General features: G+C 33.2%; 1 protein-coding gene across 1 annotated transcript; it reads right to left on the reverse strand.

Moving 5' to 3' along the window:
* Positions 1–226: 226 nt before the first annotated feature.
* On the reverse strand, positions 227–9526 carry LOC146937070 (uncharacterized). Its single transcript, XM_085749329.1, has 2 exons — positions 8981–9526; positions 227–610 (listed from the first exon to the last, which is right to left on the reverse strand). The coding sequence occupies exons 1-2, from the start codon at positions 9524–9526 to the stop codon at positions 227–229; spliced, it is 930 nt and encodes a 309-aa protein (XP_085605455.1).
* Between the last annotated feature and the right edge of the window lie 3967 nt (positions 9527–13493).

Below are 13493 nucleotides of genomic sequence, written 5' to 3' on the forward strand. Positions count from 1 at the left end.
GGGATCTCTTCAATGGTACCTCGCGCCAGTTCTAATATCACCCAATCCATCACTCTGTCGCCGCTCAATTGTTAGAATTTTGCTCTCCACCCAGCACGTTTTGATCCCACCCTGCAGCCGTTCCATATTTACCCTTGCGCATGTTAACTAACGCAAGTGTAAATGTATGCGTTAGTTAACATGCGTTGCGCAACTTAAGTAACGCAAGTGTTAAACACTGCGTGAGTTAACTTGCGTACTCATTAAGCACTGTAAACAATAGGTCTGTCTGCATCATCTCTAACCCCTCCTCACGGGTTAACTCTCTATCAGGAAGGAGTCTCCCAGTGATGGGAATGCCTAGGAGACACGCCACATCATCTAGTGTGATGGTCATCTCTCCAACAGGTAGATGGAAGCTGCTGGTCTCCTCATGCCATCTCTCTGTCATCGCACAGACAAACCCGTGAGATATGTTCTCATACCCACTTGTTAGGAGGGGAGTCAGACCGGACATATTCACTTCATTCCAAAACCACTCATTTTGTTCCCCCGGAATAGGCAATGCCAAATTTTTAATGCTCAGCTTCTTCCCGTAGGAGATACCTTTCACCCTATGTTTTCTTCGAAACTGAAATACAAAAACAAAACACAACAAACAATAAGTCGTTAAATAAATAATAAGTAAAACAAACATTAAATATATGCTAACATAAATGTTAATTCTAACATTAAATAGGTAAAATAATCTCCATTATATATATTTGCGCTATTTTTTTTTAAAGTACACGTGGCAACCTATTAGTGAAAGGGTCATTTAATGTTATTTCTCATGTACACACAATATATGATGGAGTTTATAATAGAAAAAAAAACAAACAAAATTGGAATCCAAATTAGGTAACCAAAAATGTTGTGCAAAAAGTCAGAATTTGAAATTGTTGTTTAATGCACCAATGTTTTCTTTTATGTACACAATAAATATGAAAAAGTTTATAATAGAAACAACAATTATAATTTGATGAATTATCCTAAAATGTTATCTCTATTTTATAAGAGTATTTAATGCACATGATTTCAATCAAAAGTGATCAGAATTTTACGGAAAAAGTTAACAGAATTTTACGGAAATGATGAAAAAAAAAGGATTATTGTTATTTCCTTAACAGAATTTTATAGGAGTATATATAGTGCTTATTTCCTAATTTCCTAATTTCCTAATAGTACATATTGCCTAATACCTCTGTCGCAAAAAAAATTATTAAAATTAATTCATGTCATTCGTGTCATTTGTAAATATTCGTCCAATATTACATTGACATGTGTCAATGTCATTCTTTTAAACCAATCATGTTGCAACTATTTAATGTTATTTTTTATTTTCACATTGCTTCCACTAATATTTTATTTGTGCAATTAGCCTATTTATACCAATGTTTTCTTCTGTTAAATCATCTGTCTACTTCTCTTCCCTCTCAACCTAGAAAAAAAGGTATATTCAAATGGCTCCAAGATCAGATAACATATTTGAGATCAGTCCGGTGAAGGAATCTTGGAGCATAGTTGTACGGATTGTCCGTGCTTGTTTTGTTCGTGATGTCAATCGCGATGCTTATCCGTTTTCTCTCGACATGGTTCTCATGGATGCATCTGTGAGCATATTACATTGCTTTTTTTATTATTAATGTTTTGTTTTGTGTTGTATTGATTATATATTGATTGATTTATTCTTTGCGTTTTTAGGGAAACAAGATTCGTGCGCACTGTACGAAGAACTCTGATCTACAAATTTGAGAAGGACCTGCAGGAGGGAAAGGTTTACTCTATGAGTGGCTTTGGTGTTGCTGTGAATCTTGGATCTTATCGCACCACAAAGCACGAGTACAAACTCAATTTCCAGTTTAACACCAAAGTGAAATTGTGTGGCAAAAATGGCGTGCCGTCCGATATCTATCCAATTTTTTTTTTGGTTTCAAGAAAAAAATGTCCATTTAATCATACATTAATACTACAAGAATTATATTTATATAGTTTCCCCTTTCTTTTGCATGTTTTGGGTAGATGTGATGGTTTCTAGCGGTGGTAAAGAAGTAAAAATAATAATAAGAATGCAACTTTGATTTTCTAAGACTATAAATGTTGTTTACCTTGGATGTACATAAGTGATGTCCGGACTTTAGATAATGTTTTACTTTAACCAGTAAGTGAAAAAATTTCAATGCAGTTTATTATTTGATATCAGTGCTTCATTTTTTCTATGTTTTGAATTATATGTGATGTTCTCCATTTTTTGTTACTGGTTTAATACCTTAGAAATTAGTACGATAACGGGCATGTTTGGTTTGGCTTCTGAGAAGCAATTTTAGCCCAAAATCAATTCTCTACAGTGCCAAAAGCAATTCTAGCCAAAAACATCGTGTTTGGTTCAGCTTTTCAGAATTGCTTTTATCCTCCAAAAGCAATTCTCCATGAAGCTACAAATCCTAGCTTCTAACTTTTCTAGAATCAATTCTCCTTGAACAACGTGTATAGGTTTGTATATTTTATTATTACAACATGTTATTTTACTTTATTGCCCTTTATCAATTCTCATTCGTTATCAATTCTCCTTTAGCTATGTCTATTTTAGTAATTATACATTCAAAAGCAATTCTACATAATTGCATCCAAACATAAATCATTTTGTTTAATCAATTATACATAATTGTATCCAAACATAAATCAATTCTCTCAGAATCAATTCTGTCAGAATCAATTCTATCAGAATCAATTCTCTCAGAATCAATTATATTCAAAGCTGAATCAAACGGGCACAACAATCAACTTTTTTATAGAAGTATGCTAAGGCTATATATGCTCTCAATCATGACACTCCTATACATTTGGATTTGTAACTTTTGTGATTTTTAAGAGGACTAACATTCATCACTCAAGGTCTCCGGACTCTCCACTTATGCACCTAAAAAACACTTAATTTTTAATTTAGGCTACTTGACATAAAAATAACAAAACATTATGGCTCAAGCATAATTTCTTTTTAGGTAGATGCTCACAGTGGTTTTTATTTATTTATTTCAAATTTTTTTTGCTTTTAGTTTTTTATTTAAAGGGATTTATTGTAATGCGTAAATGCTTTAAAGGAGATTTCACCGTAAAAAATGATTTAAAGGAAATGATCTCCCAAATTTTTAATTAAAATACATTAAAGGAGAAATCCGAATTTTAGGTGTTGAAAACACATTTTAAATTAACATTCTCTCCCTCTTTCTCCTTTCTTTGAATTAACATGTTCTCCTTATTTCTCGGCTATCATTCTCTCATAATTTATTTTTAATAGAAAATGCATTCCTCATTTATTCCTAATTAAACAACCTAATAAATGCATACAATATATCGATTCTTGATAATAAAAAAAAAACATATTTCATTTGACCAACAAAAAAAGTATTATTTTTTTGAAGGAAACAAAAAAATTATTTTAATTCCCTAAAAAAAAGTATTTCAATTTTAATAGTCACCAACTGACCAGTATGCATATTATATTTTACTTTACAATTATAAAAAAATTGGCTCTCGATCTTTTTTAATTTGTTTTGAATATATGACACTTACATATAGGTACCAAATTGGGTCTTATTATTTTGATATAAGATGATAGATTGAATTTCAATTATATAGTCGTAACTTTAACCTACTTGGATTGGTCTGGTGATGTTAACTTGAGACCTTGAAGTATGTTCATTCTTAAGATCTTAGGTTCGATTCCCCAATATCAGTTCAGATGGGCTAATTTAACTTCTTAAAAAAAACATAGTAGTTACTTTTTTTTTTTAAGCCTCCTTCTGTTGAAATTTATTTGTTTTAAGCACATTCCAGTTTTAATTTCAAATCTAATAGTTCTATTTAATAATTTAAAATTTATGGCTGCTTATTTAATTATTATTATTTTTAAAGAAAAATTTGAATTAGTTATGTACTACTCCTTTCAACCCTTTATATAAGAAACTTTTTAAAAAAACCTTTGGTTCTGTTTTTTTTTTGGTACCAAAAAAACCTTTGGTTCTATTTATAATAAAAATTTGCAACTTTTAAGGTGTATTTATTGCGTAAAAGACTTTTTTTAGCTATTTAGTTGTGGTATATTTAAAAACACAACAATCAAGTGATTTATGGTAATTATGATTGAATAAATGACACTTGACATGTTAAAAACAATAATGTGGTATCAATTATTTTTTTGAAGAATCAATAATGACATTTATAATGTCTACAATATCTGGTCCTATTTATAAGAAAAATTTGAGTCAACAAAAGTTGAAGTATTTGATTAAAAAATTAGTCCAGATATATCAACTTTTGTTGACTCAACTTTCTCTTATAAATAATACATGAGGGAGTATTTTTCGATCTAAGTCTACAATAATTGTTACTAAAAAAATGTCTACAATTTTGAGAAACATATGATAATATAATTTTTTTTAAATGTCTATAATAATGTGAAAGGAATAAAGCATTTTAGGACGAGAGAGTTTCGAAGGCATATTTATTTTGTTATGGTATAAAATTCTCCTGATGTGGGAAAATTAAAAAATTGTGTGTTGGATGAGAAGTGTTGGAGACTTGGATAAATTCTTCAAATTTCATTTGTATTGTTATAATACTTTAAATATTATAAATATGTTAACATTTATTTATCATTCTCTATAAAAAAAAACACTCTCTCAAATAGTGTGCAAGATTTCTCAATTTTTTCAGCTAACATATTACAACTAACATGAAGACATTTCTTCATTCCCTTAACAAACAAAAAAAAAAAAATTCTTCAAATAGTCACTAGTTTGCAACCTGCTAACACCCGACCTTATTTTGGCATCAAGTGTCCTTTTTTTTTTTGCTTTATAGTTCATGTTTTTTTTTTATCTTAATCATTAGCAACTTCATCTATATTGAATCTTTCACAACTTCGCCAATATTGATATCCCCTTAGGTATTTGGTGTTCATAGTAAGAATTGATATGAATACTTTAGCTGCAAGAGCGGCCCGAGCAAGAAGGAAGCTCATACAGCAACAGAAACATCGTAATTTCAGGCAGATTTCGACAAGTACCTTATTTATTATCTTAATTTCGATTTTTGAAGGATTTTTTGGTTGTTTGGATATATACATTCTTGCTTTCGATTTTTGTAATTATTTAGGTATTTAAATTAAACGAATTGTAATCAACCCATTAGTTAATATAATCTTTTATTAAAATTGCAAATAACTGAACATCGATAGACCCAAACGGAGGACTGTAATATTATTATAAGTTAAATTTGATGCACCATTGGAGTAAAAATTGAATGAGTTGCTTCAAGATGATGTGGCTTAATGCAGCCCACAAAATGCTCTTATATTAAGTCCACCCTGAGGGTTGCTCTAATATACGCAAAACTGACACACCAAACAACCAACTCACAATAGCAACGGCAAGTGCAAAACGATCGCCTATGCAGAATGAAAAAATCATGTAGTTTGAATTCGACCCATAGGACATCGACACAGGCTTGCTGCTAAACACGTCCACTTTGTATATTTAGGCTACCTTCGAGATTCCAAACTCAAAACCTGATGATTGGGCATCCTGATTGGTTTAACTTTTCTTGATCGTGTCAGAGTTTCCTCATGATTCCATTTCAATCTAATATCGATCCTTACGATTTGGTTGATATTATAATCTTATTCTTAAATGGCAGTATTCTGCATCACTAACTTTATTGGAAGTTCTGAAAAAATTATTAGTTGGAACTATAAGATTGTATATTTGGATGGGCATGAATTTATACAATTTTCTATCTATCTCAAAATCAATTTTGCAACTAATTCAATTTATGTGATGGTTGAGCCTTTGTATTTAAACAATAATTTATAATTTAGTTTGTTTAACATGTGCAATATTGCACATGTTAAAACAACTAAAAGTAATAATTTTTTATTGAAAAACATCAATTATTTATTGAAAAGTTATATATTTAACATAGAATACAGAAGTTCTAAGACAAAATTAACATTTTAAATTTCTTAACAAGTGAAAATTTGCACATAATAGAAAAACCATTTATGATTATTTCAACATAATCTTGGTGGTTCTAATTTACATTGTTAGATATTATTAATAATTTACATTTTATATTCTTTATGTTCAGATTTGACCACGGTGGAAGCACGTTTTGAGAGACATACATCAAAGGATCCTAAAAGTAACTTAACCTGCACACCTAAACGTGATAGAGACATCGATGTTGAGGACCCATTGTCTTTACGTCGTAAAAGAAATAAAACCAAAACTCATCCTACAACGTCGTGCAATACCTCCGCTACGGAACACTATATATGTTTGATGTATTTTTTTTATCATTGGCTCATTTTTATTATTTGTTTTGAATAAGTACATTTATGTATTATATATAAATACTTATTGACAATTATAAAATGTATACCTTATTCAAGGAAAAATATATATATATATATATATATATATATATATATATATATATATATATATATAACATGTTTACCATCCGACATAACTATATCAAATATATTGAAAAATATTTTGTATTGATTCTTATAAATATACAATTTGTTTGTGCATAAAAAATTATATACAAATATGAATTATGAGGTCATTGTTGGAAGCAGTGACAGTGCTACACATAACAGACATTTTACTCGCATGTCCAATCAATGGGATTTATTAAGATCGATGGTTCTTGATATCAACAATATATCTTATGATGAATTACTAGTTGTTTTTCCAACCACTCAAGGTATATCATAGTAAAATTAGCGTATCAACACAAGGACTAAGTAAGGTTATATGTTGTGATGCTTGGTTGGAAATTTGAACTCTAAATGTTAGAGATTTTCCCTACTTACAAACTATTTTCTTATCATATGCATTTTTTATTACATCAGTTGGATCTACCAACAACACAAAATCACTCTTGTACGAAATGGCTTAGTGTGAATGTATGATTTTCAATTGCTATTATTTTAGATATAGTTATTATTTTCATATGATTTTACTTTTGTTTAAAAAAAACAGAAGCGATTAGTGACATCAAAATTTTACAATTGTACAATATTGTTTGATGTTGAAGATCCTATTGTGTGTTGTAGTTGGTGTGGCGCAAAGATGTTGTTGGGTGAACGTGTTGAATGAAGCGGTAGTGAAGGTAATGTTGAATTTTCGTTATGTTGTATGAAGGGAAAGGTGCATCTTCCTCACCTTCAGAAACCTCTGAAACTTTTATTTAATTTGTTACGCGGCGATCATCCAAAGGGTAAGCACTATTTGGATAATATTAGAGCTTACAATAATATGTTTTCATTCACATAAATGCGAGGTAAGATTGATCGCACAACAAATGACGGAGATGGACCTGCATATTTTGTTCTTAGAGATCAAAACTATTATCACATGGTTAGTATGATGTCGAAGTCAGATTCTAGGCCGAAATTTGTACAAATTTATATATACGACACGCAAAACTAGTCTATGAATCAATACAAGCATTTCAGGTTCGATATTGTTTAAATTTATTTCCATATTTTGTTATATACCATACGAATATTTTTAACGTGTTATATATATATATATATATATATATATATATTTCATTATACATTGCGAGTAATGATGGTCAATCACTTAATGAGTCTTTGGTTAAGACAGTTTCCACTAACTATGTGTTTCGATAAGTGAGGGATCATATGAAAGAGGTGGTCCATCAAATAAGTCTCCTTATATGGAACGAGGTGACAATTCCCGCCGACTTTATGTTTCGCAGTCACGATAAATAAAAGTCAAGGTCAGTCGTCATCTAATGTTGGAAACTATCTTTCTAAACCAATTTTCACTCAAGTCACTTTCAAAAAGGGATTGAAAATACTTATACTGGATGAAGAAAACCGTGTGTCCACTGAGACCACTAATGTTGTGTACCGTGGTGTATTTCAGAACGTTTAACTGGTCGTTCTAGATGATATAGGTTTTTTATATGTCGAACTTTAATATTATGTTTTATGGAGTATTATCTTAACCCCTTTTTGACGATATTTTGTTGGTCTCAAATAGTTGGTGTCTTTATTATTATTTGTTATACTTATTTTTTACGCGATTGAATAATTACAAATTCACGTTAGATGTTAAGTGAATCCAATATATGCGTGAAAGAGATCATGGAGTTTGAAAGAAACTACACCCTCCGGTCACTAATATAAGTAAAACTTTGCATTTTAGATTCATTCAATTAATAATGTATATGATCTTTATTATAGACCACACATATCATTTAATGAATGAATCTAAAATATTAATTTTCGTTTATAATAGTGACCGGAGGGTATATATATATATATAAGGATATCTGGTATGGAGACCAATTGACAAAAAATATAGAATGTTGCTTTCATTTTTTTTAACGGAAAAGTTTATTAAGTTTCTGTGAGATTTACTTAATTGGTAGAGATAATTCATTGTATATGCGTGGTTGAGTTCAAGACCCCAACCCCCCAATTATAGGAAGAACACAAAAAAAAAAAAAACTCATATCTCCATAATCAATTTTGCTTTGTTTTTGGATAATTCCATTTATTATCGATATCCATATTAAAAATATCGGCTTGATTTTATTTCTCCGCGTGAGATCTTCCCGCGTTAAAGATTATTATTTCAGCGTTACATGCGTTAATATTAATATACAATGTTTAATTAATAACACAATAACAATACGTGCTATTAATATATTATGTATAAACACAATGAATTTGCCATTTAATTAATGTTTATATAATAGAAGTAAATAGTCGACAATCTAGCCCGTGCTTGGCACGGGTGTCCAAACTAGTAATTAGAATAAGTTGTATAAACACTAAGAAGTAAAATAAACAACATTAATTATTTTAATTGAATTTTAAAACAAAAAATAAGTAAAATAAACATTAAATTATACTTACATCGGCATCAACCCATATCCTACATGCCACATGTCCACCAAAGTTAGGTAAAAGCGAGAGTTCAGAAGGACCCCCTGCATAGCCGTCCGGACCGGCCTCGTACACCACCCTCGGCACCCCCTGAAAACGAGGCTCGGGCTGCTCATGCTGCTGAGGCTGCTCAGGCTCATCATTCTGCTGAGGCTCCTCAATAACAGGCGGCTCCTCAACAGCAGGCTCCTCAATAACAAACTGGTACTGGTGAGGCTGAGGCTCATGAAACTGATACGCATCATGCGGCTGCTGATAGACGTCATAATGCTGCTGATACTGCGTCGGGTCCATAGTCTGGGATGGACCTGTCTGGGACGTTGACCCCCCTGCAGCATCATATCCATCTCTAGCAAGTCTCGTGCCCCCACCTCTCCCTCGACCAGCCATAGGAGGGCGTAATGCTTGCTTCTCCCTCCGTGCACTACTAGTAGGGGCAGGTCTCCCTAACCTAAGTCTGTCAGTCCTATCCTGAGGCGGCTCAGGCGGTCTCTGAGACGTATTCCTCCTAGACATATCTGCACAACATTTAAAGAAGCAAAAAATCAATGACACATTTTCACACGGACATTGTGTCATTTCTAACAATTCAACAACAACACTCATATTTCGACAGTGTCATTTCAATCCAAAAAAATTAACAATTTGCTACCACATTGCAGTCAAACATGTTATAATAAAAATTAACAAACCATATGCTAACTAATTTGATAAGTCACAATCCAAAAAACAAAATAATTACCATTGAGACATTTTACTAAACACATGGTGTGCAATTTCCAAACAACTACCTTAATCTAACAATTTGTAGACCCTAAACTACCACATTCTACTCTAAACAACTTCTAAACAACAATTCCTAAGTTAATTCGTCACTAACAATCATCAAAACTAACATGCAAACCAAATTTATAAAAACCTAAAAATGTCATATTTCTTAAAAAAAAACTAAAATTTCTACAAGTTAAATGCAATTAAGTAGGGTAATCATCACTTACTTGATAATGTGGGAGAAATTGGCTTTGAATGGTGCAAGAATGATGAAAATCGGATATGGGGGGAAAATTTTCGAAGTTGAGAAGTTGGAGAAATGAGGGAAAAGTGTTTCTGTGTTGCTGATAAATGACTTAACTAACGCTGCGCAAGTTAACTTGCGCAACGCATGTTAAGTCACGCATAAAATATAACTTGCACATGTTAAGGTGCGCAGCGTGACTTAACTTGCGCAGGGGTAAAAATGGAATGGCTGCAGGGTGCGAGTGATTTGTGCTGGGTGTAGAGCAATTATGGGTCAACATATTACTGCTTTTCAACTGCAATTTTTGTTAGAAGGTTGCTTTTTAGGCCCCCTCAATATCTCTTTAGGCCCCCTAAAATTACAAAAATGCCCTTAATAACACATCCTGTTTATAACTCCCGAATGTGTATTTTTTAAATTTAATTTTGTTTCAGCTCCGGCACATAAGTACCGGACATTTATTATACATGGATAATGCTGAAAGTTACGAATAAGGCACACACGAAGGGTGATATTTTTGATATAGCAAGTGCAAGCTCTTTGTAATTTTTGATATTTTGCGATAGCAAGCACCACATGTATATATAGTGCCTCATTTACACTCCTGCGACAGTCCACCGCTTCTCTGAGATATGCATCTGTTTTCTTGAGTCTAAAACCATGTGTATAGATAGGTTGGTAAAAAAACAAAAACACCACATGAAGAACAAAAAGATAGAGAGTTTTTGAAGGAATGAACATGTAGTGGTGTTTCTATGCTGTTTGATTAATAGACTATGTCAGGAAGCTCAGGTTCCGGTTGAACCCACTGATGTGTATGTGAGATCTTTGAGGTTTATATCGGATTCTGTGTTAGAAGGTTTTGAGAGAGAACAGGAAACTTATGATAGGAAGCTCTGGGAGGCAGAAGAGCATCAGGCTATGGAACAAGATCACATCCCATATGTGCCTCCACAACAAGTGCCACCACCTCAGGTGCAGCAGCAGGGTCTTCCACCCTATTTCATGGAGTATACATATGCCATGGCAAACTGGGCTCAGGACATTTCTTCTCGAGATCGGATGCCCCCACCAGCATTCCCTCAACCCTTTTATGAGGCAACTGACCTCTACCGTCAGAGTGCTAATGCAAGGACTAATGCTTATGACAGGTTTGCTAGCCCACTTGAGATGGAGAACTATTTTGCTGAGGAGAGGCATCGGGGGCTCAGAGCATAGGAGCGCATTAGGGCGGAGTACTTTAGGATTCAAGCTGAGAGGCATCCTGATGCAAACACATGGCCTATATACTATACATTTCCGCCATCAGGACCAGGAGGGTCGTCAGGAGCACAGCAGTGATTTGGGCACATTGTCTAGCCCAGATATTTACTATTTTTATCGCTTTCAGTATTTGCTTCTGTTATTTGTTTTGTTATTTTCATTAGTATGAACTGTCGTATGGAGTCAAACTTGAGTAGTGTCTTGGTGCTTATTGATTAGTCCCCTATTTTATAATGCATCTGCGTTTGTTTATTATTGATGAACTCACTTTTCTTGAAATGTACCAGTTTAGTAACAAAGATTCTGCCAATGGTTTGTCAAAAGTTCAAAGTAGATGGTTGCTTGATTGGATCTTTCAATGGGAAGTGTACGGCCGGACGGAATGCTTAGGTAGCCACAACTTCCAGAAACCTCAACTTGTAAGGTCATAGCCAAATTTTATTTTTCAATTTTTACAAATATGAGTGTTTCCATGTGAATGCTATTTCTAGGGCTTTAGATTTTTCTCTGCTATTGATTGGTTATATTGTGTGCACACTAAGGCAAATTGCTTGTACCTTGAGCCTTTGAAGCCAACCTGAGTTTATATTGAATTATTCCTTTGTTTAAGCCAAGTTGAGCCATTAGGATTAGACCTCTTGTTTCGGTGATGAACCACATTACAAGCCTAGAGACCATAGAATTGTCCCAATAATTTTGTCGGAGTTAGGCATAATTTGTGTTTCAATGTTATAAAAATTCAAGTTTGGGGTTGCTCATGGAACTAGCAACACTCTAAGTTTGGGGTAGGGGTACTCGAGAATTGAAGATCATCTTGTGTTGTCTTATAAAAAAGAAGAAAAGCATGTTAGAAATAAGCTGGAACGTTAAAAATTCAGCTCAAAAAAAAATGCTTCAAGACGAGTGATCAGTTGTTCAAGTTATTAATAGTTCTCTCTAGTCCCCGGATTCAATTGTGATATGGTGTTATGATGCGTGGTGTATTTTTAGAACCGTAGGATGATGCTTAACTCCAAGTTATTTTTCTTAAGCCTACTTTCCAAATTATCCCACCGTGAACCTACGCCCCGTTATAACCGAAAAAGTCCTTAAAAGTGTGTGCATGATATTGACTTTGATTGATGCTTAGAAACTTTTCAAGTCTTGGTAATATAGTAGTTTGCATGTCGACTGTGTGAACCTTGTTTCAATATTGTTGCGAGAAGTTGTGGATTGGATGTGTTGCCAAGCAAGTTAGCTCATCAATTTCTAACTAAGGAGTGAACTTTTGACATGACCCTTGGTGGAGTAAGTGTTATTTTACTATTATTTTTCATTTTTAGTGTGTTCCTTGAGGACAAGCAACGATGCAAGTTTGGGGTTGTGATGACACTCTGTCATTTACTAGTTTTGTAGACATTTTTCATGTATTTGTAAGGTAATTCATCAAGGTATTCAAGTTGAAAGCACAAGAAAATGAAGATTCCAAGCCATTTGGATACTGGAAAAATCGGGCCCCGATTTTCCACAATCGGGCGCCGATTTCAGGAACTCAGGAAGGGGCAGCAGTCTGTAAAAATCGGGCCCCGAATGGTGCAAATCGGGCGCCAATTTCGGCCCATCCTGGACGCGTTTTCGCGTGATTCGGGCCCCGATTTTGGGACTCGGTGGCCAATTTTTGGTCGTCTATTTATAGAAAATTGTGTTTCTGAATTAGGGGTTCACGTTTTTGGAGATCTAGAGGCATAAAAACACATAGGAAGCGATCGGGAGCACAATTGGGGGAGATTCTTCAAGAAGAGTTCATGAATTATTCTTGTAATCTCTCTTTTACTCTTTCTTCTTGTTTAATTGCTATGTGTAACTAAACCCTCCATAGTTGGGGATGAGTAAACCTAGATGAATACCTTTGCCATGTAATTTGATTATGACTTCTGATGAAACTTATTGAATTGTTTTTCTTATCTCCATGCTTAATGCTTTTATTGATTGATGACCTTTAAATTGATTTACGGTTTATATTTTGAAACGGAAGTGGAATATATAAACGCTTGAGATAAGAAATCCTTTCCTTTGCAATCTAGGAATAGATGCAAACCCTTGGAACTGTTTGAGAATTCTTGTTGTTCATGCTTAATTCTAATCTTCAAATTCACTAAGGAATTAGGTTTTTATTTTAGGATTAAAGGTTCTGTCACTAAGGAATTAGGGCACGAATATTGT

Source organism: Medicago sativa, chromosome 3, assembly GCF_051527215.1.
Source record: "Medicago sativa cultivar Bolivia chromosome 3, Bolivia_mono, whole genome shotgun sequence".
In the NCBI taxonomy this organism is placed as follows: Eukaryota; Viridiplantae; Streptophyta; class Magnoliopsida; order Fabales; family Fabaceae; genus Medicago; species Medicago sativa.

Excerpts from the sequence above, each read along its gene's own strand:
- LOC146937070 (XM_085749329.1), bottom strand. The coding sequence starts at position 9,526 with ATGTCTAGGAGGAATACGTCTCAGAGACCGCCTGAGCCGCCTCAGGAT. Across the intron at positions 611-8,980 it reads GGATATGGGTTGATGCCGAT|TTTCGAAGAAAACATAGGGT; the intron begins GTAAGTATAATT and ends TTTGTATTTCAG.